At 38.3% G+C, this 24,661-nt stretch overlaps 1 protein-coding gene across 3 annotated transcripts in view; it reads right to left on the minus strand.

Annotated features, from left to right (window-relative positions):
* Window positions 1-2,516: 2,516 nt before the first annotated feature.
* Window positions 2,517-24,661, minus strand: part of NNT (nicotinamide nucleotide transhydrogenase) — an 88,590-nt gene continuing 66,445 nt past the window's right edge. For all 3 annotated transcript variants that reach the window (XM_043887204.1, XM_043887203.1, XM_043887202.1), the window contains exons 19-22: window positions 23,062-23,143; window positions 6,763-6,881; window positions 5,183-5,298; window positions 2,517-3,458 (exon numbers count right to left, since the gene is read on the minus strand). In XM_043887204.1, the coding sequence (XP_043743139.1) occupies window positions 3,309-3,458; window positions 5,183-5,298; window positions 6,763-6,881; window positions 23,062-23,143 (467 nt within the window). In that variant the 3' untranslated portion in view covers window positions 2,517-3,308. The remainder of the gene's footprint in view (window positions 3,459-5,182; window positions 5,299-6,762; window positions 6,882-23,061; window positions 23,144-24,661) is intronic.

Here is a 24,661-nt window from a genome sequence, read left to right on the forward strand (position 1 = left end):
GTAAAGAAAATAGCTCAGTTCCTCAGCCCACTACATAAAATGTCTAAGAGATAAAAGTTTACGAACAGCAATCTTGAGTGTTTTGAAATTCAAATGTTACTATTTCTGCTGCCTTAGTAAATCAACACTTTAAAAGTTTCACTTAAAAAAGTTTTTTTCTTTTTTTCTCTTTGTTAATTAACCTAATTCTTCTTTCCCTTGAGAAGCTAAAGAGCAACGGAGTTATGCAAGTTACTGCCACTGGAGTGAAGTTTGGAGTTCGGGTTTTTTTCTTTTTAATCATTCTGCCCCAGTCCTATTTGTTGGCAAAGACTCTCAAAAACTGGCAAGAGCTATAAATTAGCTATCTCAACTATTCTCCCCTATTTACACAAAAGAGCTGTCCAACTTTCCAGTGCTAAAATGCTTTAATTCACAAGACTTATGCCTTCGGGGACTAGAAAATTTGCCTCTAAGTCAGATAAACATATGGGTTATAAGTTATTATACAAACTAAGGCTTTGGGACCAGATAAATTGAACTAAACCCTAAAGCTGACTGATACATAATATATCCCATATTTGTGTTGGATAAGAAAAGAGTAAAATCTAAAAATCAGGGCCATGACTTAAATGGACTCAGAAAGACCAAGGCCACCTTCCAGATTCATTACCAGATACTTAACTGATATCCACTGACTCAGAAGCACTGAAAGTCTACCGAAGAGATCAGTCCACTTTCTTAATCTCTCTATTCCAACCATAGAAAGAAGAGTATATAAAATGATAAAAAGATTTATGTACTAGAAAACTGTCCAAAGTTAGATAAATAGATATACAGATAGAATATATAAAAATTTTATACATTTACTTATATACTATGCTTTAGCTAGATTAGTAACTTAAACACAAACTTCCAAATTGAGACAAATGTAAGAAAATAAAGGATGGTTAATAAGACTAAAAACACAAATCAACATTACCACTTCACTGCTTCTTTTTTCTTTCTGGTAACAGATTGTAGGATATAATGGATTTTTAAAAATTATTTCTAGTTGAATATCAAAAAGACCTAGAACAATAGATCAATACAGAAAAAAATAAGTCATATTTACCAGTTGTATGACTTATCAGAAAGAGAGGAATAGCAAAATAAGAGGAATGAAAATTATTTTGTTGATCTTAGACCTCACCATAATAATCCAAGATCAATAATCTTTTAGAGTATTACTTTAATTATATATATGTATTCAAAAATCCCTTAAACAATAAAGTAAAATAAAATCAACCAGAACATGAATTTTCAATTAACACAACTGAATGATAAGCAAGTATCAAAGAAATGAGATCATCCTAAATCTTAAAAACATAGAAAAATATTTGCTATAAATGATGGAAATAATAAATCCAAGTATAATTATTTTAGTTTAAACAGAATTAAAGAATTATCTCCCCCCCAGGGGAAAAAAAAACCCAGATATACCTACAACTACTTTGAGAAAAGGAAAGGGAATGAATCAAGATACTATTTACTTCCTTCAAATAGAATTTTCATGATATAAATCACTCATGAAGTTACAAATGATCTGAGATCCATTAACAAATTGCATTTACCACTTAAAAATTAAAAAGGAGTCTTTCCTGATTTAAACACATGCACACACATGCAGATCTTAATCTCAGGCACAGCAAAATAGAAACTGATGACCAAACCAACAAATACGATTAGTTGTAAACTCAATAAACATGAGCATTATAGTAAAAAATTGCACCCCAGTTATTTCTTTTTATGATTCACAGCTAGTGTTTATATGTTAATAACTGTCTAGTGGCTCAGTGGTAAAAATGCAGGAGACACGGGTTTGATCCCTAGTCCGGGAAGACACCACACCCATGTGGTACAGCGTTGAGCCTGTGCTCTCGAGTCCAGGAGCTGCAGCTTCTGAGCCCACGTGATGGAGAAGCCTGCTGAGGCCGGGGTGGCCTCGAGCCCACGCTCAACGCAACAAGACAAGCCGCCGCAACGGGAGGGCCGCACATCGCAGCTAAAGAGCCGCCACCGCTCTCCACAACTACACTAAAGCCCAAGCAGCAATGCAGACCCAGCACAGCCAGAGACAAATAAGTAAAGAGAAAGAAACTTAACGCCAAATTAATTATACAGAGAAAGAGGTATTCCGAATAGTCACCACACATTCAACCTATATAGGACTTTTGGCACACTAGCAAAGACACAAAGAAAATTACACTTTTACTGCAAAAGGACATCTTTACTGGTGCTAAAAAGGCAGAATCTTTACTGGTGCTCAAGCAAAGAGGTAGCTAGAAAACTGCCATCATTGCTCTCACATGTTATCATTTACATAACACCTTAAAATACACAATGATTTAGGAAAAAAGTCATTCTTCCAAACAGGTAAGACAAGTTAATCTCATCTATTTCATGATAGCAAATCCTTCCTCAGATGTTAACAACAGGCAGAATTATTTGATTTTAGCCTTTTATCACCAGAGACAACTGCTACATCACTATGCAAACATGATGAACTCATTTTATTAGGCAAATAGTACAATTTCATTCAAGTGCACTTAATACAGTACTACACATATAAATTGAAGTTAAGGGAGATCTCCAATTGGAAATGGGGTTTAAAAAATACAGCTAATACTGATTTCAAGTTACATGTTTCATTGATGTTCTAATGAAACATACAAAACAAATGATTTGCTTCCAGCATCTCTGAAAGATTATCTAGTCCTTTAATGTATTAAAATAGAAGTGAGAAAATACACCCTTGAAATACAGAATTTAAAGTACAGTTTGAAAAATTGAAACCAATTTGATATGCTTAATTCAGATTATGGTTAAATGGTAAGAAGACAGCTCAAGAGTTGATAAAAGTTTCAAATTAGTCACGTTTGGTGAAAAAAACATAAATGCAGGTGGCTGTCATGTTTACACTGTGTCAGATTTTTTCAAATCCATGTATAACATAAGTCCCAAAACTCATAGACTTAATTTCTTAAAACATTGCTGACTATTGAGGAAAATCCAAATGGATTATACCTAAAATGAGACTGTTTTTTCTCCTTTTGTAAAATACTTTTGGAATTCATAACAAAAAAAAAAAAGCACAGAAAGACATTTAGAATTATCCTTTTTTAAAATCGAGGGATCGCAGCTCTTAAAAATTTTTCCCTTTTTTTGCTTTGTTTCTTCAGAGTCTTCCTTTTCTTCCAAGAGTTTTGCTACAGATGTGTATCAGCTGTATATGTTAGTAATTTATTTGCCTGTTCCCACAAGTGAAGAGGTGGTTTGATCTTTATATTTTACTTCTGGTAGGATTCTCTAACTTTCGCCTGCAGGGCATCACACGTCTTCTTGGCATCGCCTAGAAGCATAGCTGTGTTCGGTTTGTAGAAGATTGGATTGTCCACTGCAGCATAGCCAACACCTAAGGTCCTCTTCATAACAATGACCTAAGAACCAAAGATTAGGTGAGAGAGAATATTTAACACACCTGACCAGGACGTGTCAGACACACAAACTTTGTCCTGCCCTAACTTTGAACAAAGCATGTACTACTACTGATTCTTTACTATAAAGACTTTTTAAATACACAAGGAGTATTTTTAAACACATGTTTACTTTGTATTAACTTGAATTCTTCAAATGTGCCCATACTGTTATATCCACTAGAGAAAAGGTTCTATTAACAACAGTGTATCTCTGAGTGATAAGTGATTTTTCCCCCCGTGCTTTTGTCTATAAAGACAATGTACAACATTTTCCAATAAAAATAATAATAACCATCTTTCCCTGAATGGGCTAAAGACAACAAATTTAGTGCATAAATTTCTACTACCAATCCTAAGATAAAAGTAGTTGAGTGGGAAAATGGTATGATTCTTAGCCCGTTGATTTAAAGTAAAAAATATCAGACAAGAAGGATGTATGACAAGAGCCCAAAGAGTAATCCAGTGTGCCCCAGAACAGAGCTAATGACTAATAGAATGCTTCCATGAAGAAAAATGAAGAGGGGAGTCTTTCTCTAACACTGATGTATTCTAGACATTTACAATTACACAGATTGTAGATGTTACTATCCTGTTGAATATCAAGCTAATTTTTCAAGAAATAAAAAGCCTTTCTACGTTCTTCTAGGACACAGAATCTATTCAAACCTGGAGGCAGAGCAAATTTATTCATGTCCCCTATACCATTAATACAGTAAGGTACTGTGCAAACTCTCAAATACTGATGATAGATGCAGTAATTTTTAAATACATATGAACAAGTGCATGTCACATCTACTAACTCACCACAAATACTATGTTTAAAACTCCACATTTTTACAATAAAGAGAGACAAATTAAAGGGAAATATGTATGTTATAATGATTCTTAAAATCCAGATATGAGTTGAGAGTGGTGAAAAGAGTTGCCCACAGTTGGGACAGAGGAAAATTATAAGGGCTAGATTTCTCTACAATCTAGCAGTTAACCTTTTCAGAAGTAATATGCTGTGACCAGGGCTTGCTTCCTTATGCTATGTTACTATTTGGATTTCTAAATCACCTTTCTTCTGGACACTCCATAACGTACAAGTGAAGTGAAAGTCACTCAGCCATGTCCGACTCTTTGTAACCCCATGGAATTCTCCAGGCCAGAATTCTGGAGTGGGTAGCCTTTCCCTTCTCCTGGGGATCTTCCCAACCCAGGGATCGAACCCAGGTCTCCCACATTACAGGCAGATTCTTTACCAGCTGAGTCACAGGGAAGCCCAATCCTTTCAAAAAATTAAACGAAAAAATGTGCTCATCTTCACATGTGAAGGTGATGATACTGACTCACTGTCCCAGAGGGAAGACATCTGCTTCACTGGACTCGGCCTGGAATTCAGCCAGCCTCATCCCCAAAGCTCACAGCTCCTTTTTCAGTTGTGGTTACAGGTTGCGTTAATCCACCCAGATAATCTCCTCTAGCTCTAACTGAGGAGGCATTCAGGGCATTCATTCAGTTTCTGTGGTGACCACAGAACAGACAGAAGCTGGATCTAGAGAGTTGGACCCTAAATCTCCTCTTAACTCCTAAGTCTCCTAAAAGGCATCATCATTTCTCATCAAGTGACCAACTAAAAGTTCTGTGTGCGTATCTTAAGAGACCTTTAATTCTTAGAATGAAATGCAAGTCTGAAACTTTACCTGCTTTGATTTCCAGACTTCAAGGACTGGCATGCCTGCAATGATGGAGTTGGGGTCTTCTTGAGCCGCTGAATTAACAGTGTCATTAGCTCCAATTACAAGGACTAAATCAGTGTCTACAAAAGAAAATAAAAATATCATAGTGGTCACTTCAGGCAAATGATGGTGATCTGACTTTTTAAAAACAATATAATAGTTGTTATAATAAGCTAATAGTTATAGGACGAACACTTGTGCCAGGACCTGTACCAAGAGCTTTATCAGAGAGGTTCAGTAACTTAGCCAGCATCACACAGCTTAAAAGCAATAGGTCCTGCATCTGAACCTGAGCACCCTGACTGCAGCTTGTATCATTATGCTTTCCCTCCCCTCCATGGATCTATCCAATCTGACTTTTGTTGTTGCTTTTGTTCAGTTGCTAAGTCGTGTCTGACTCTGTGGCCCCACAGACTGTAGCCTGCCAGGCTCCTCTGTCCGTGGGTTTTCCAGGCAAGAATACTGGAGTGAGATGCCACTTCCTTCTCCAGGGCATCTTCCTGACACAGGGATCGAACCTGCATCTCCTGCACTGCAGTTGGCATCTTTACCACCAGGAAAGCCCAATCTGACTTTACAGCTATTTTATTATCTCAAAATGATCTTGCCAGTAACATTAAAGATATGCATTCCATTTTCAACTTTCAAAGTGACCACTTAGTATGCAGTCTGACATCTAAAAGAACATGGTCTGAGAGTCTGTACTGTATTAAAGCTGTGTCCATAATTCCTGGAACTGCCAAGTTTCACACATAATTTAGCAACAGTGAAATCTAAAAAGGGGACATAAAATTAAAATGGCCTAAATTCCCTCTTTAAGGACCATAATTTAAATTACCTTAGAACTTTGCCAAAAATGCCATGTGAATCTAGACATACACACAATTTCATTATTTTTCTCTAATAAACAGTATTTTTTTAAGTTTACAGTGGATATTTGCCAGAGGGAACTGATTTAATTTTAACAAACATGATTTTGGGTTAAATGTCATTAGCATTCAACATCTAGCCAGTGAAAGCCACCAAATCCAGCCCCTTATTAGTGAAGTCCCAGTACTTCAAAGAAAACAGGAAAAGTACTGACTGACCATGAATTGGTGCAACTGAAAACCAGTAAAATCTCAAGACACTGGCAAGAATCAGATACTAAGTCATCAATGGAAGCAATTTTATAAATGAGAAGCCTGAAGTTGGGCACCAAGTTCAAGGACACAAGCAAAGCAGAGTCAGGACCTGGATTCCAAAACCAGGTCTGTTCCTAAAGCCTCTGCAAGGCACTCCACTCCACCGCACTGTCCCCCAAGACTTCCACCGTCCTTCAGACCTCCTCGCAGCGAGATGACCACTCATGGTGCTCACTGATCCTGTCTCACTATTTTTCAGTGTCGTCTTTCATTGATTTAATTTCAACTGCTTACTTATAGGAGCAGGTTACTCTTCCTCTGGGAGCAGGTCTGCAGTAATCCCACAGTTTACGTCCTCAGACTGGCATTGCTCTATTCACATTAAGAACACTTGAATGTCACCAGTACCCCATCACGTACCTGGGAAGTCATGGTTGATCTCGTCCATTTCCAACACAATATCATACGGCACCCCAGCCTCGGCCAGCAGCACATTAAGCTGGCCAGGCATCCTGCCTGCAACTGGGTGAATTCCAAACCTAGAAGGGAGACAAACGGACAGCTGGCCTTACTTGGTGGGCCAGAATGTACAGGGACCCCAGTATCACCTCCAGACCTGCACACTCTGTTCTTGGCACATCTGGTTCTCCTGGTACTATCTGATCTCTGCGAGGAGGAATAGAATCAGTCCAGATATACCATCAATCTACAAATAGTAAGGTTGGAGATTCAAGATCTCAGTATATACAAACTATAACTGCTCTCAAGAAAATAAGCGTAGCTTTAGAACCTGACTCTTCCATATATGTTTTAAGTCCAATGAACTCCCAACAACATTAATAAATAATACCACCTTACATTTAATAAGTATTATGTTCTCTCATGATACTCTGATTTTTTTTAATCTTTCTGAAGTCAGTCTGGAATTAAACATTTGCCATGAAAAACACTGTCATGCACATAAGTTAAAGGCCTACTTTCAAAGAGAAAGTTATCCAACTATGTTATCCAAATTTTCTATAAGAATGAACAGCTTTACAGGGGAAAAAAAAAATAACTTCATTTAGGAGAAATTAACACTTCATGTTTTTATATTGTGATACAATGTATAAATTTCTTACATATTATTTCATTCTATCCCTAAATCATCTTTAATAATCTCCATCAAAAATTAGAATTCAGAGCACCTGATTCAAATTTAGGACTTAGTTAAATAAACTGAGCTATATAACATTCCTATATCTAAAAAAAGAGCGAAAGGGCAAGAATGTAAATAACAGGGGTCACCTGCATATATTTTGGCATAATCGCTAATGCTGACTCTTCAAGATGTGCTATGCAACCTGACAACTTTTTTAGTAAACAGGTAACCTGATTCAAACTCCGGTCTCCTTCAAAACTCTGTACTTTTCGCTACTATACAACACAGTCAGTATGTTCAGGCAATTTAAGAGGTATTTTTGTTATTAGCTCAAGATAGCTAGTTATATGATGTTTAGTAAGTTTACTAATCAGCTCTCTCAATTTTCCTATAGAGTACTAACCAGCTGTTATTACAAGCCCACCTCATGTCGAGAGTTATATAAAACCCTGCAGAAAAGGTCTGAGAAAGACCTATTTATCTCTGCTTAAATGGGCGAAATAAGGAATTCTAAGAATCCAAATTACAGTATTCTCTGAGAAAAATTGAGAATACAGCAAGTTTCAAATAATAATTTTTTAAAATTTTTTAAATGTTTGCATGGACACAGGAGGGAAAAAAATGTTCCAGTACAGACAGTACCTGCAATAGTGCAAAACATTTACCAGCACCTCTACATGCTGGGAAGTAGGTTCTGAAAAACTACTAGGGGTGGGAGGTGGAATGAACTGTATAGAATGGACTATTAATAATCTAAGACTCGAGACAGGTCAGGAGCCGGTAACTTCAGGAACGACCAAACTCTGTTGAGGCCGTTTTGGGACTTTGGAACTTTGTATGGTAGCATACACAACTCTTCAGCTATGTTTTTGTCACAGGAATGGCAAGATTGGAAATTCTCTCCACTCCACTCTGGGCTTACTTCCTTGGGGGGAACTGAGCCACTCGGTTCCCTGAGTGTTAGCCCTGTTCTCAATCTCCATGGAAGCCTCTCTCTGGGAGCAGAAGTGGAATCTTCGGGCTATACTTTGACCTTCTGTTTGTGGGACAATGTTTTATTATTTGTATGTATGTGTGATGGTACTTACTTTGACTGGCTGAACTATATTTAATTGACTTAAAGATAGGCGCTTACAAATTAAAACTAAATATATAGAAAAAAGAATCCAAGACTTCGGGGTTTTTTTTTTAATTTTTACTGGAGTATAGTTGATTTACAGTCTGTGTTAGCAAAGTGAATCAGTTATACATATATTCATCTTTTTCATATTCTTTTCCCATGTTGACCATTACAGAGTATTCAGTAGAGTTCCCTATACTATAAAGTAAGTCCTTATTAGTTATCTATTTTATATGATAATATTTTGTATACAGTAGTGTGTATATTGAAGACTCTGTTAAAAGGCATTTATCATCTCTTTCCTCAGTGAGTTATTTAGTTTTATTTTAGTGAGAATAAAATTAAGGCAATCACTAGTTTACTCCAGACTGTGGTCACCCAACCTCACCATCTCACACAGCTTAAATTCTTTAACCACAAATTCTATCATTCTGGGAAATGTAACAGTTCAATACATGAGTAAAATTTTTAAATGTTCATTAGAAACAAGATTGTTAAGACTGGTCTTTTCTTTTTTTTTTGGGCTAGACACTGCTATTCTAGTATCACTGAGTGTTTCAAATGAGAGTTTTTAATCACCCTGAAAACAAAAGAAATGAGGCAAAATACTGACAACTCATGTTCACACTCTTCATGTAGTAATACAAACTATATTCGGCACTTCCAAAATATCACACAGACTCTTGGGATGAGATGTCTACTCTAAAATTTTAACGTTTTCACAACAGCAGTAGGATAAGCCATTTGAAAAAAATTTCTCCAGGCACTATAGTATATGTTCATTAAGTGGGAGTTAATATTACAAACCCGCAAATCTGAAGATAAATGTCACTTTAATACTCTAACAATAATATTCTATGCATTAATATGAAAAATGGGAGAAAATGTAGTATATTGAAACAACCAAAATATACTCCTAAGCCTGATGATTGCATGAATGTAGGAAAAGAAAAGACATGATGAATGAAGTTTCGGAGGTGATTGATTTTGTAAACAAGCATCACAGTCTTCAATTCAGGACTTCTAAACCTTTCTTCAGTGATGGGAAGGGATGAATAATCCCTTAGGTTCACAAGTAATAACAGAAGCAGAAAGAAAAAAAGATAATAACAGACTCAGAAAAGGTAAAGCTCACTTATCTGGAATAAAGAATTTAAATTTCATAAAAGAGGAAAGACTCAATTTGTGTAATCCTCACAAAAACTGAGAAAGACGGCAGAGCACAAAACAAAATAAACGCACATGAGAGAGGGACGTGGATGCGCCATGCATGACGTTAAGGTGTATAAAAATAAGAAAGTAATTTGAACATCAAAATAAATAAGGTTAGTAATGGACTATAACCCTCTGGGGGAAAAGGCAATTCAGGAGTCAAGACTGAAAACAGGGATCTCCCTGGTGGTCCAGTGGGCAAGACTCTGCACTTCCACTGCAGAGGGCACAGGTTCAACCCCTGGTTGAGAACCAAGATCCCACATGCCTCTCAGCATGGCTAAAAAATAATAAAATAAAGCTATTAGAAACTTATTTTTTTCTGAAGACTGATAATAGGTTAGGTCAATAATGAAAGGAAGAAATGGAAGAAGGGAATAGTCTCCCCTATAATGGTAGAACACCAACTGATAAATGTAGTGGGTTATAAAATCATCATTTTGCATCAAGATTGGTTCAGATAAAAAATCATCGGCACACACTCAATCTCAGGAGTAAAGCTGGAATGAGAAGCAGGATTTTGCTAGGTCTTAAAGAGAGCTCAACAGAAAAAAAACAAAGACTTTCAGCATGTTCTCTGAGAGCTACTTCATTGAAATTGATCAGTAATAGCTAGTTCTTAGACACCGAACATGTGGATACTCTGCTGAATGGGCATCTGGTTAAGGGGGCACAGTCCATATTTCTTTTTCTCCCCAGCTAACAGCTCCTTATAATAGTTAAAAAATATATATTACCAAGGTTATAAAACCAAATCTCAGCCAAGAAGAATTTAAATTGAAATCTTAGATTATTATGATTTTAATGCACTGTTTGATATGCACAGATACTGACAGAATATTGCAACTTGATGTTCTTCTAAATATCATATAAAAGTGAAAGTCACTCAGTCGTGTCCAACTCTTTGTGACCCTATGGACTATATAATCCATGGAATTCTCCAGGCTGGAACACTGGAGTGGGTAGCCATTTCCTTCTCCAGGGAACCTTCCCAACCCAGGGATCGAACCCAGGTCTCCTGCATAGCAGATGGATTCTTTACCAACTTAGCCACCACAGAAGCCCAAGAAGACTGGAGTGGGTAGCCTATCCCTTCCCTAGGGGATCTTCCCAACCCAGGAATCGAACCGGGGTCTCCCACATTGCAGGCAGAGTCTTTACCAGCTGACCCACCAGGGAAGCCCAAACAGCATGTGGAAGAACTAAAAGCACAAAGAATGTGCCCACCAAGGCAGAGATTCCATAATTAAATTTGGGGACCCTAACGTGTCATTATTTTTGAATAATGATAGAACAAAATAATTTCCAAAAGAATACATCCTTAACTCAAAAATTTTAGTTTGGAAAGGTCATTTCACTTCACAGAGGTTCTCAGTAACACAGCTGACATATCAAATTATATTGTTAATCAGCTGGCTTTTATTCAAAATCAATGCCAATTTGTATTTCAACTGTGGTGATTTCAAGTCAACATTCAAAATTAATGCAGGACTGTTTTCAAATATCAGTAAAAGGTACTCTATCTCCCACCACTGACTAGATCCCATAATAAAACTAAATAACTAGATTTAGTTAGGGAGTTGCAGCTTAAAAGGATCACAGGGCACTTGGATAAAGTTCAAGAGAAACATAAAATACCTAACAACTTAGAAAATAACCCACATTAAGTGAAAAAAGATCAACTGGCTAGAAAAAAAGGCAAACTGATTTTCAAGCAGACCAAATAAGACAGAAGTTGACCAAATACTCCCCATTTTCATTTAACTGAAAGAAAGAAAATGGTCTTCAAATGCAAAAGAAAGAACTGGAATTAAATTTTTTTAAAAATACTTTCTGTCAAAAACTTAGGAAGTGAAAGTCGCTCAGTCGTGTCCAACTCTGCGACTCCATGGACTGTCCATGGAATTCTCTAGGCCAGAATACCAAAGTGGGTAGCCTCACCCTTCTCCAGGGGATCTTCCCAACCCAGGGATCAAACCCAGGTCTCCCACATTGCAGATGGATTCTTAATCAGCTGAGCCACAAGAGAACAAACTCCCTAGTAAGGGGAAGTTTCAGGCCTCTTTTCTGGTGGATCAGGAAGAGACAGTTTCACTCAACTGAGCTGATGTTCAAACCACTAATTCAGTACAAAATGGATTCAAAAGGATTTCACAAATAAATGCTAAGGATGGTTGGCCAGCAGTGGACACAGTCAGGGCAGTTATGGCAACTGAGACAGCTCTTTATTTATTGGGGGAGGGGGGCGTGGAGGGCAGCTTCAAAACCACTACAAAGAGAGAACAACAGCTTTGGTAAAACTTAGGATTTCCAGAACTACAAGACACTGCTCTACCTCCATCCTATGCCACTAACTGCAACGAATTTGTGCTCTTTTGAGATCCTCATAGCAAATTTTGGACACCAAAAATTTCTCCTAATCTCCCAATCCTTCTGAGCATCAACAAGTGCCTCCTGTTGCACCCCGCTCCCAAAACCTGACTGGTGAGGCTTGTACTTTGTCATGTCCAACTCTCCGTGACTCCGTGGACTGCAGCCCGCCAGGCTCCTCTGTCCATGGAGATTCTCCAGGTAAGAATACTGGAGTGGGTAGCCATGCCCTCCTCCAGGGAATCTTCCCAACTCAGGTCTCCTGCATTGCAGATGGATTCTTTACCATCTGAGCCACCAGGGAAACCCAAGAATACTGGAGTGGGTAGCCTATCCCTTCTCCAGGGGAACTTTCCAACCCAGGAATCAAACTGGGGTCTCCTGCATTGCAGGCAGATACTTTACCAGCTGAGCTAGCAGGGAAGCCCTGGTGAGACTCAAGAAAGACTAAGAGTCACTGTGCTATAGGACATGTAAGGTCCATATTAGTGTCCTATTACTGATATAACAAATTACCACAAATTTAGTAGCTTAAAAGAATATGCATCAATTACAGAGGCCTGACATCCAAAATCAGTACCCCTGTGCTAAAAACAAGGTGTTGGCAGGACTGTACTTCTCTGAGAACCTCGGGGAGAAAATCCATCCATCCCTTGCCCTTTTCCTGGCTTCTGGAGGCTGCCCCCTTTCCCTGGGTGGGGGTGCATCACTGACTTCTACTCATTGTCATGTCCCCTTTTCTGACACTGACCCTCTTCCTCTCTTTCATAAGGACCCTAGTGATTACATGGGTCCAAACAAATAATTCAGAATCATCTCTCCATCTCAAAATCATCACTGAATCTACAAAGTTCCTTTTGCCATATAAGGTAACATATTCACAAGTGTGGGGTATTCAGAGGTGAGTTTCTTTGGGGGTCATTCCTCAGCTTACCCCAAACTCCCTTTCCAGTCCTAAAATTCCATGAACTAGGGATTCCATTTTAGCTGAATAAGTCAATATACACTTTGTGATTTACTTTTGTATTTTGTGATTTACTTCTGCATCCCTCCCTGATTCCAGTGATTTTGTAAAATTTTAATTTACTTGTTTGCTTTTAATACTGCCTTTGCTTATCTTTAATCCATCTGGCTATCATCTTCATGTTTTAACCGAGGTGTCTTGGACCAAATTAGAAGTTAAAGACCTCCAAATGTATTTGTTATTATTGTAATATTTGATTAGCTGCAGACTGCATAAAGACGACGTTTCTGCTGAGCTAGTTGTGAGGGGTAAATAGCTAACCAGCATGTTATGCTGAATATCCCAAAGGACAGCTCACTTTATATCTGTTTGTATAACAATTTATTATACTAAATTTTAAGACTCTAAAGTTGGAAAGAAACACACGCAAGGCTATTACAAGAGAATGCCAATGTTTTGAGAGAAATGACAGAACACACTAAATTTGTAGGAATAGATATGAGCACGTTGATGAGTCAATGTGAATTTATAATAATTCTGGCCTATGCAACTGGCTAATCTTCAAAGTATGGATTAAAGCTAATTATATCAGACATTGGTTGCCCATGACCAGCAATTTCCAGGAACTGATGGCTAAAGTTCATCAATGTTCCATCATCACACGAAGAACATCCAGAATTCAGAAACGCAAAGCCTACCAGCCTTTCGGTTCTTCCCTTTAAACCACAAAAATTATCTTGATTGTACACTTGCTTATTAACAAAACAGGATCAGCTGTCCCTGTCCACAACCTAATTTTACAGAAGAGGAATAACTACTAAAATGAGATCACAGGAAAATCTTCCAGGCTCCCAGAACTCACTCTTCACACTCCTTCTCCTTACAAAGCACTGCATTATAGGAACTGGCTGATGACTGTGCTTTCCAAACTGGGAGCAACTTGAGAACAGGGACTGTGTCTTATTTATCAGTTCCCAACGTACCTGGCACTCTAGTAGAGCAACTCAAATAAAGAGAGGGAAGTAAGGACGGGAGGGATGTAGGGAGGGGAGGAAAGAGTTTTAAGGAACACAGTGTGCCCAATAAAGTGCACTGATTCAATAAAGTGCAAACTCTTTTGAGAAAATATCTCTTTTGAAAAAAAGATTTCAGAGATTCAGTAAAGAGTAGCAGCTAAAAGCTCTAGGGTGCCACTGCCTGGGTTCAAAACATTCAGACAATTTACCTCTGTGGGCCTCCCTTTCCTCCTGTGTACAACAGGAGTGATAATAAAGCCTTTTCAGAGGATTCCTGTGACATTGAAGGGAGACAGTTCATGTAAAGAGCATTTTATACAAAGTACTTTAGACCAATGCCTGGCACACATAAGCCCTTAATGAATGTAACCTGCAATTATAATACCCCATTGAAACATATTTTTGTGATATAAATGCTCATCTGTATTGTTCAAATAAATGCACATTTTTAATGATCATTTACATAAAAAGAAAGGCATATTTTCACATTAAAACAAATGTTGATTTGTAGTCAGCATTTTCTAAGCTGTTTTTCTACTTTTTACCTTGAAATCCCAATAAATATCAATATGGTCCAATAAAAGCCACAAATTCTTTGTACTTGCAACTACATGCAAAAGCTAGAGAAATTATATAATCTACATAGACTGAGGTCAATAATTGTGACCATTGGACTCGTTGATCACTTGGTCATAGCTAATATTCAAGTTATTGTAATATAGTCAAATTTCCAAAAGCCACATTTAACTCTTCTATAGATACTATTAAGGAAAAAAAGTACTGTTTCCTTAACTGAAAGATACAACAAATGTCACCAACAAGTCAAGGTAATCTTCTCAATTATCTTGAAGATAATTTAAGAAAAAGTTAAACACTTTTTGCTATTTTCCTCTCTCAAGCATAAAAACAATAAAGTCTTTTGTGTAACATTATATAATAAAAACTAAGGCCTCCATCACCAGTTAAAAACTGACCCAGACACAGTTCTGAAAAGGTGAAACAATACACTCAAATGAAACAACTCATCTTCAGAGTCTTTTAATCAATCAAGAAAGAATAAAAACAAATAAAAGTGCATATAGAAGCCATTCATAAATTCCATGTGAAATGGGTAAAATTAGTAAAAGAGCAATTTTTAAAAGCTATGAATTTTAAGCTTTTTTTATAATTGTTGCTATTGTCAGTCACCAGGCTTTCCTGTCCTTCACTATCTCCCAGAGTTTGCTCAAATTCTTGTCCATTGAGTTGGTGATGCTATCTAACCATTTCATCCTTTGCAGACCCCTTCTCCTTTCACCTTCAATCTTTCCCAGCATCAGAGTCTTTTCCAAAGAGTGAGCTCTCTGCATCAGGTGGCCAAAGTAACACACAATGATATAAGTCCCATTCTTAGAGTTTTTCTGCAGCTTCAAATTAGATTTCAGACATCACATGTGCTAAAGGGAACATGAGTTCCCATGATCAAGGGCCATGGGGACAATACGTCCTGACCACAGTGTATCACAACAGTTGTTGACTTTTAGAGTATAAACCATTCACTACATGGATCCTACCACAACGTTCAAATAAACTACATTTCCCTGCTTGCATTATGGAAATATCCAGATTTAGTTTAGCAATAAACACGATGAAGAGCCAAGTATCCCAACTCAGTACTAAGACAAAGAAACTACAGAGACAACCGGGCCCTGTTCTGAAGTATTTAGTGTGTTTTCTCCATTTTGCAGCCGCTTATTACAAATAGTGATAAGAATCTCCAGATTTTAAAAAAATCTTTTTACAACCTTCAACTATTTGGTTATATGTTTTGTGAGACACTATGCAAAATTTATTCTCATACCCAAGATGTTCAAAGGGTTAATATCCTTTCTTTTACTGTTTCATATTTTAAAATGGAACTTTACACAGGACAATGTATGCTGACAGCATTTTGAAATTCTGCCTTCCCAATAACCTCACTGCACAATTTTCCTAAATATATCATTCTCGGCTCCTAGGTGGCTGACAAATTAACTCGAGAAAAGATATAACAAAGGGAAAATAAAAAGCCTACTTATTCTACCTGCTTTTAGCCATAAATATCTATAAATCAATAAAACTTTAAGAGTTAAAATAGACTTTAAAGTCTCTCTAATACAATGCTTCCTAAGGCAGGATGCTTTTATTTAGAGTAACAGCAATTACATGTACACTGTGTTCTGTCACAAAACAGACTGAGAATTTCACTACAGATGTAATAGAATCCCTGCTAGGAGGTACGCCCGAAGAACCTTTGTATTTGATGTTTGCATGTGGCAATGCTCCATTCTGAGGAAGGTTCATGGAGGTAATAAAAAGATTTGTTACTATTTTCAATATTTTTTTAATTAAATGTGCACTGCACCTTTGAAAAATATGACAGGATCTGGAAAGACAGGGTTCTCTGGTTTATCACATTCTGAACAGAACTTCTGATTGACAGCTACAGGTCACTTATTAAAAGCACAAGGAAAACTTATTTTCTTAAAAGAAATAATTTTAGTAAATGCATTTGAAAACAAAATCTTATAAAATACGAAGCAGACTAAACGTCACACACAGTATCCTTCCTGGTGGAAAGGCTGGGACCAGCTGTGTGGGGTTAGTCTATCCATCAGAAGAGAAGCATGGAAACAAAGAGAAAAAAAAACCTGCCCGGCAATTCAGCTGTCATCCACAAAAACTGATTAATAAGAAAGGTTGTGGAATCAACGTTTTGGCAAGTCTTCTTAGGCAAAAGGATAGAAACCCAACTTTTTAAAACTGTGAGTCCTTTTCAGAAGCAATGGTTCAGATAAATCCACTCATACAATTCTGAATGAAAAAGAAAATTCTAATTTCCTCGAATTTTCCAAGTGCCAGAATTGGAGAACACTACATACTTTTCTCTTTTTTTTGAAGGTGAATAAAGGCTGAACTCTGATCTGAATCTGGTATTCATCTACGGCCTCCCCTCCTTCAGGAAAAAATAATGAATGTTAAAGGGCTTACAAGAATGTCTCGGGGGCAGTTTTTCTAATACAGAACAGCAGAACCTGTTCTATGAGTAAGAGTGAAGAAATGTTTGACAGGACACTACGGTCACATGTTCCACGTGTATAGGTGGCCCGTGACACTGGGGCCCCCCCAAAAAAAACCAAGAAGTCATCTAAACAGGACCAGGTCAGATGACTGGTGCGAATGTCAGTGCACAACCTGTCCCAACACTTCCTTTTCCACTCCAAGGAGATTATTATAAATTGTGCCCAAATCTGCCTTTTCCTTCACTGAACCAAATCCAGTGCAGTCAAGAACAGCACCTGTATGACTACCGACACGGTTTTTACTTCAAAATAACCACTAAGACTATGAAGAATGATATCAGGGGGAAAACTGAAATTCTATTTGCAGCTGAAGTTCTAGAATATATATGCTTGCACATTGGAGAGATGCAGTGAAAATGATACATAATTTCTTCTTTCTGACTGAATAATTGTAATGATGCTGAATGACTCTTGAAATGCAATGGCTAGTAAGTAGCATGAAATGGAAATTATTAATAAGATACTGAAGAATTTGAACATGAAATGACAAGAGGGCTTCTATTTACTTCTCTGCTGCCACGTTTACATGAACCTCATTGACAAAAATCAGCTCAAAGAGTTTATAATAATTAATAGTAGACCTAGAAGCCAAACATGACTCTGATGGTCAGAGGCACTGGTTTCCATCAATAGTGAGAAGTTTCTCCCCTTGACCATTGGAATGCCTGTGATCATCATTTCCAAGGAATGAGTCCTAGAACAGCATGGCTGGGAGAGGCTTTATAAAGCACCTAAATCACAGCCTTTAACATAGTCTTCTGTTCTTTCCACGGTATCAATATTCTGTGGACAGCACACAGTCAGAGGCAATCTGATAAACAGTCAAAGAGTCTAGAAGGATGATGGCCCTTTTCTAGGAGCACAACAGACAGCTTTGATCGGAGGGATTCCTGGAAATTTTATACAACCAGTTGACCAGAGATGTAAGTGAATGCACACACACTGGTTTTCCTCTCTTCTACCAAAAGTTTCACTCATTTGACTAATTACACAAATAATTCCCATCACCCATCCTCCTGTCACCATGTTTTATAAGAAGGCAGGCTCAGTGCAAAGAAACACAGAATATTCTTTCAGAAAACCAGAAGTACTGGCTAATTCATCACCAAAGAGTGCCAGTGGAAACTCTGATACAATGATCAATGCTCCTGCTATTCTTCATCATTTCAACTAGTGACTGAACTGAAAACACAGTCGGGTTATAAGTGTCAATTCAGAATATCTTCACACCTATTAACTAAGTTCTCTTTAAATGTCAACTCCACATGGGTCAGGAATTTTGATCTCTGTATTCGCTGATGTATTCTCAGAACCTACAACAGTGCCTGGCACCAAGTACTCTGTAATTATTTGTACAGTGAAATGGTCACTGACATGAATAATCATGGCTAATAAGAAAGTAATGCAAAGCTGGCAAGAAACTCATAAAAAATAATCTATTTCCTTCCTCAACTGCTACACTGGATCTTTTTATCTGGCCTAACCGCTATTCTCTTCAGAAGCACATCCCTTTATTACTTAACAAATCTGCATGTCCTAGATTTTCCTGTACCCCAAAATATAACAAATCCAAGATAGCTGAACTCTGTTTATTTGGACTGCATTTAATCCATGAAAAACGGGAAAATCCAGTTAGATCAACAAAATATTTCATCCTCAAGTATCTTCAGAGAATAGATTTCCTAGCAAAAATAACATACATTTAAACTTATAGTCATGTCACACAAGACTGTAAAACACTATTAAACTGCAAATACCACTGGCAGCTAGATATGTTTAGACAGAAGATGAAAAAAATAATTAAATATTTATTATTTAAAACCTGCAAAAAAGTTTCATGTTATGAGTAGAATAAAAGGTTTAAAATATTCCCTTGACAGCTATCTACTCTTGTCCTTTGCCTTCCTACCCTCCTCCTACTCCATTCTTCTTAGCATATTAGTACATTAAATGGAATTCATTCACTCGTTCATTTGTTGATTGATTTGTTCTCTGTCTATAAACTTTTGAGAGTGGGAAATGAGCTTCTGCATTCTTGTATTCTCAGTACCTAGAAATAAATTTTTATCAGCAAATTATTAATAGACAGAGTTGAACATTAACAGGAAAGCTATATGTAACATCAATTAGCCAATCAAAGAAGTTGACAAATTTTAAAGCGATAATGCTTTACACAAAGAAAATCAAGCAGTGATTAATTAATTGCAAAAAGAAAAAAACCATGTCTTTCTAAGGATTATTTGTTGGAAACACTACCTCAGTTTTACAATGAAAAGCTTGTATTGACCCAAAGATTGGGAAATGAAGAGAAAAAAATGTCTGTGCCCTTGTATCGTAAGATTTTTACAATAAAATGCTTTCAGAGATCAAGCATAAGTTAGGTATTCTGGGTGCTCAGGAAGCAACAATATCCTGGCCAGTAAAGATGGCTAAGTCAGTGAACTTCCAGGACATTCTGAAATGAGCTCTTTTCATGAAATGTCATGCGCTTCATTATATAACCTCAGCTCTCTGTGACCATGTTATGACTATGGTCAAAGTAAAGGAAAACAGGAGTGTCTCTAAATCAATCATAGGCCATGAAGCCAGCAGACTGTATGACAGATGTGATTTTTCTTGGCACCACTTGGGCATAACTAATTGATGACAATCGTATGTCCACACTGGCACATTTCCATGAGGAATGTGTGAGAATATGTCACCACATCTGGATGCGAGGCATGCCGGGGTCCTGAGGCACAAAGATCTCCTAACAGCAGAGGCCCAGCAGCTGTGCTCAATGAACACCGTGGGAGCTCCCCAGAGTGATGAAAGGACCAAATTACCGCAAACTGTAAATACAGATTTATTTCATTAAAAGACGAGGTAACCGCTGCAGCCATCTCTTGTTCAAACAGACATGTGCCTCTTAAGAAAAAGCCAGCACCTAACTTCGTAAAGAAAATCTGCATTTCTGCTACAGAAAGATGATGACGCACAAAGCAGAATCAACAAAGTTGCCACGATTCCCTTTAAAATTAAAAAAAAAAAACTCCCATGGAAGCTAAAAAGGAAAAATATGATAATCTACTGCCATGTTAGCAAGAATAGCTCTCTTCCATTTAATACAAATGTGAGACTTGCATAACTTACTAAAAAGCCCATGTTGAAAATTCATTATAGTAAAAAAGGAAAAAAATTGAACATATTAATATATAATTTCATCTTTAATATGAAACAGAGCAATCAATATAAGTGGCTAACTCTTCCTAACTTAAAGTAGAAATTAGGCTGACAAGTAATATCATTCACATAATATATTATTAGCATTTACTATTAACAAATTATCTTAAAAATCAGTGATTATACAAAACGATTAAAAGCTCTCATGAAAAGCCTGATGTTCTGGTCACAAAATTACTTCTTGCGGAGGGCTGCACCATGTGGCTTGCAGGAATAGCTCCCCAACCAAGGATCAAATCCGAGTCCCCTGTAGTGGAAGTGCAGATTCCTAACCACTGGACTGCCTGGCAAGTCCCAAAATTATTTCAATAAAAAAAAAAATTATGACTAAGAAACTATTCATACATGTTTAATTAAATACCTGCCAGAAATCTTAAGTCAAATAGTTACTTTTTCAATGCAGTGTGACAGAAATCCTCCTGCAACAGCACTTTACATTATATCTTCATGGATAAAATTCAAATTTTAATGAGGTCAGAAGCTAAAATTTCCTTTGTCTTATCCCTTTTCTTTGGGCTTCCCTGGTGGTTCAGACGGTAAAGCGTCTGCCTGTAGTGCAGGAGACCCAGGTTTGATTCCTGGGTTGGGAAGATCCCCTGGAGAAGGAAATGACAACCCACCCCAGTACTCTTGCCTGGCAAATTCCATGGACTGAGGAGCCTATTAGGCTACAGTCCATGGGGTCGCAAAGAGTTGGACACGACTGAGTGACTTCACAGGGTTCATCCCTTTCCTTTATCCCTGATTTTTTTCCCCATCTCTCTTAATTCTTTACCTTCCACATCCTGCCTTCTGTCAAGCTTCCCATCCTTGCAGCCACAACCTGGGCTGACCAGTGGGTAACAAGAGAGGTTATGTCGAATTAATCATTCCTTTCCCTAAGAATAACTTTTTATTTTTTTTTTCCCTAAGAATAACTTAAGACATGAAAGCCATCTTTCTGTTTTATCATGATTGCCACTCATCTCCTAAACATTTATGTGGTGATAGGAGGCATTACTAATACATTATATACTTTTTCACATGTGGATCAAATAAAGAGAAAAAAATCCTTTTTAGGAAAATCATAAAAGATTCTGTAACACATCCTTTCCACTTGTAGGTCTACAAATGATTTAAGTGGCAAAGATTACAACTAAAAGGGAAGCCCCATTTAATACCCTCTAGAAAAGAAGAATAAGCTACCAAAATGAGACCTCTCGTGAAAATTAGAAAACAAAGATGATGCCTTTTCTCATCTTCTATCAATTCATCTTAGACTTTACTAAAGATGGAAGCCATCTACACGACAGCAATGCTGGACCTATCATAAAATAGTATTCTGATTCTGTGTATTTATAAAGCACAGACTCACTACAGATCACAGGAAGGTGGAGAGTGAGAAAAAGATTGACAGAAGGAAAAAAGGGTGGGAAGAAAGAAAGAAGATGCAGCTGACGTTAAAACTTTTTAGATAACCCTTGATTTCGTCACCTAAGTCTCCTCTGCTATTAATAGCAGCGACATTTGGGCTAAAGATTCGGACTCTGCGTCTAGTCTGCACAGATAGTCTGACTAATTCTAGGCACTCTGTTTGGCTTATTTTCTTATCATCGTCCTCCAGGCAAAAGTGTAAGATTGACATCTCAAAGGAATTTTATTAACAGACATAAATAGTTTTGTCAATATGCAATGACATCTTGGTAAATGAACCAATCTTATTTAACAATAGAGTTATCCTGTTGCTCTGACTTCCATGTCAGTGAAACTGCTAGTGAACCAGTCTCCCCACATGACACGCTATGCTCCCATGGACAACTCCAGCCGGCCCCTTCACTGCCTCCCGACAGCAGAGTTCCAGAAGGCGGACCCAAAGGTACATAGGACAGACATAAAGTACTGCAAGGGTTCACTACCCTGACCCCATTTTCACACACCACAAACACTTTATCCAAGGCCAGGGGGAATAATCTAGAAATACAGTCCTTGACTTCACATTCTGCTTAATAACCATCCACCCAAGAACAGAGTCCAGGGCCCAAGTAGCACATAGCAGCAACAGGAGCTGTTCTAATTCACAGTTCAAAAAGTGGATGGCTTTATTATCTCCTACACAGAAAAAGAAAGTTTTCTGCAGTCTTTTCCAGCCGGAGTGTGAGAGCTAAATCCATCAACTATTAACCAGTCACAGGTTCACCACTCGGGCTCACACCCTTTCGGAGACCCCCTGTTTGAGACGTTTTCCTTCTGTGTGAACAACAGAAACCCAAAAGACACGGCTTGATGGGACTCAGATGCCTTGATGACCTCCTTCCCCAAGTCAAACCACAGAGAAACCAGGATTCCATTTTTCCCTATTGACAAATATCCTGGAATGTAGTACCATAAAAATTTCCTTTTCTAAAATGAGACTATACTGAAGTTGGATGCTATTAGAGACAGTGAAAACTAGGAAGTAAGACTAAGGCTAGAACAGGGTCTTTCACAACTTTCTCTACCTAGTATCACAGGTAAAACCCCACTTGAAGAAACGGTCACCTGAAAGGAAGTCATCTCTCTTCCTTTCCTTTCACACATGCCTGGCAAGCACTTACCTGACTTTTTTGCCTTGTTCAGAGAGCATCTTCACCAAATCAGCAATGGGGTACTGAGCTTTGGCTGCACAGAGACCGTAGCCTACAGGAGCATTGAGAATACAGAAGAATGCGGTTTTATTTCAAATTGCATGAACTACAATTTCTCTCTACAATTTTTATGCCAAAAAGGGCAATCAGTTAACAGGACTAGAAGTGAAAACAAAAAACTGACAACATGGACTTTAAAAAATATTAGCCTAAATTTCAAATTCAAAATCTCATGGTCCCTCCTCAGTCCCCTACAGTGTCTAACAGTGCTGGGCACTCCCTCCCACATCACACACACACACAGACACACATGCACACACACACATGCACGGTGTACACGCTCTCACCCACGCTCACACATGTTTTCAAACTGTCACCCTATTTGGCTTTAAGATCAATGCCGTCCCTTAATAACCCTCCTAACTTTGCCACTATTCTTCCTCGATTTCCTTGAACAGATCTTTTCCTTCTGTACTCCCGCTCTTAAATCCTGACTCTCCCCAGGGCTTTACCTTTGCACCTCACTCTCTCCCTGGAAAATCTCAGCCCATCCCACAGCTTCAACAACCTCCTGAAAGTAAAAAAATATTAAGTCGCTCAGTCAGGTCCAACTGTTTGCGACCCCATGGACTATAGCCCGCCAGGTTCCTCTGACCATGGAATTCTCCAGCCAAGAATACTGGAGCAGGTAGCCATGCCCTTCTCCAGGGGATCTTCTCGACCCAGGGATCAAACCCGGGTCTCCTGCATTGCAGGCAGATTCTTTCCTGTCTGAGACACCAGGGAAGCCCCAACAACTGCCTGACAGCTCCCAATCTGCCTCCAGGCTCCCCCCAACACTGAGCTCCGGTTCAGCCTGTCCACTGTTCCAGCTCCACTGCAAACTTAATGTTTCCAAATGAGAACTTGAGATTTTCCCCCTCTGCCAAAAAAAAAAAGTGCTCCGTAGTTCTGATGTTCTTCCAAGTATGACCAAAAACATCAATCATTTCCCCTCTCCTTCAACCCCTGTGTTCTGTCCCTCCACCCTTTCCAGTGAATCTCATATCTATCCCCACTTTCCTACCCTCATTTTCTTCAAAGACCGATCTCTGCTCAAGGTATTCCCCCTACCTCCCCCACCCCAATACCATTCACCCTCTGGGGTCCAACACAAATCCTGACTTCCTAACAATCCTTAGGTTCCCCGTGATAGAAAAACGTGCCTACACTGTCCAATGCAGCCCTTATCATAACCCATCTTGCAGTATTTACTGATCTGACTTCTCCACGAGATGGAAAATGCCTAAGGGAAGAGAGTATGTCCTTTACTCTCCACTTTCACACCCAAGGACGGTGTTTCTCAACAGGTAACACCAACGCACTCTGGCTGGGATAAACCATACTGCAGGAAGGGCCGAGGCTTAGAGTGTATTTGGTTTACCTGCTCCCCCACACACGAGCCGACAACGGCAGCCCCATCTTCGAGAAGCCAAATCCCCAAATCCATGTGTTTCAAAGGCCCAGAGAAAAATAATGCTGCCCCCACTTGAGAAGACTGTCACCTGAAGCTTCAGTTCTGCTAATGTTT

This window comes from Cervus elaphus, chromosome 25 (genome assembly GCF_910594005.1).
Source record: "Cervus elaphus chromosome 25, mCerEla1.1, whole genome shotgun sequence".
NCBI classification, from domain to species: Eukaryota; Metazoa; Chordata; class Mammalia; order Artiodactyla; family Cervidae; genus Cervus; species Cervus elaphus.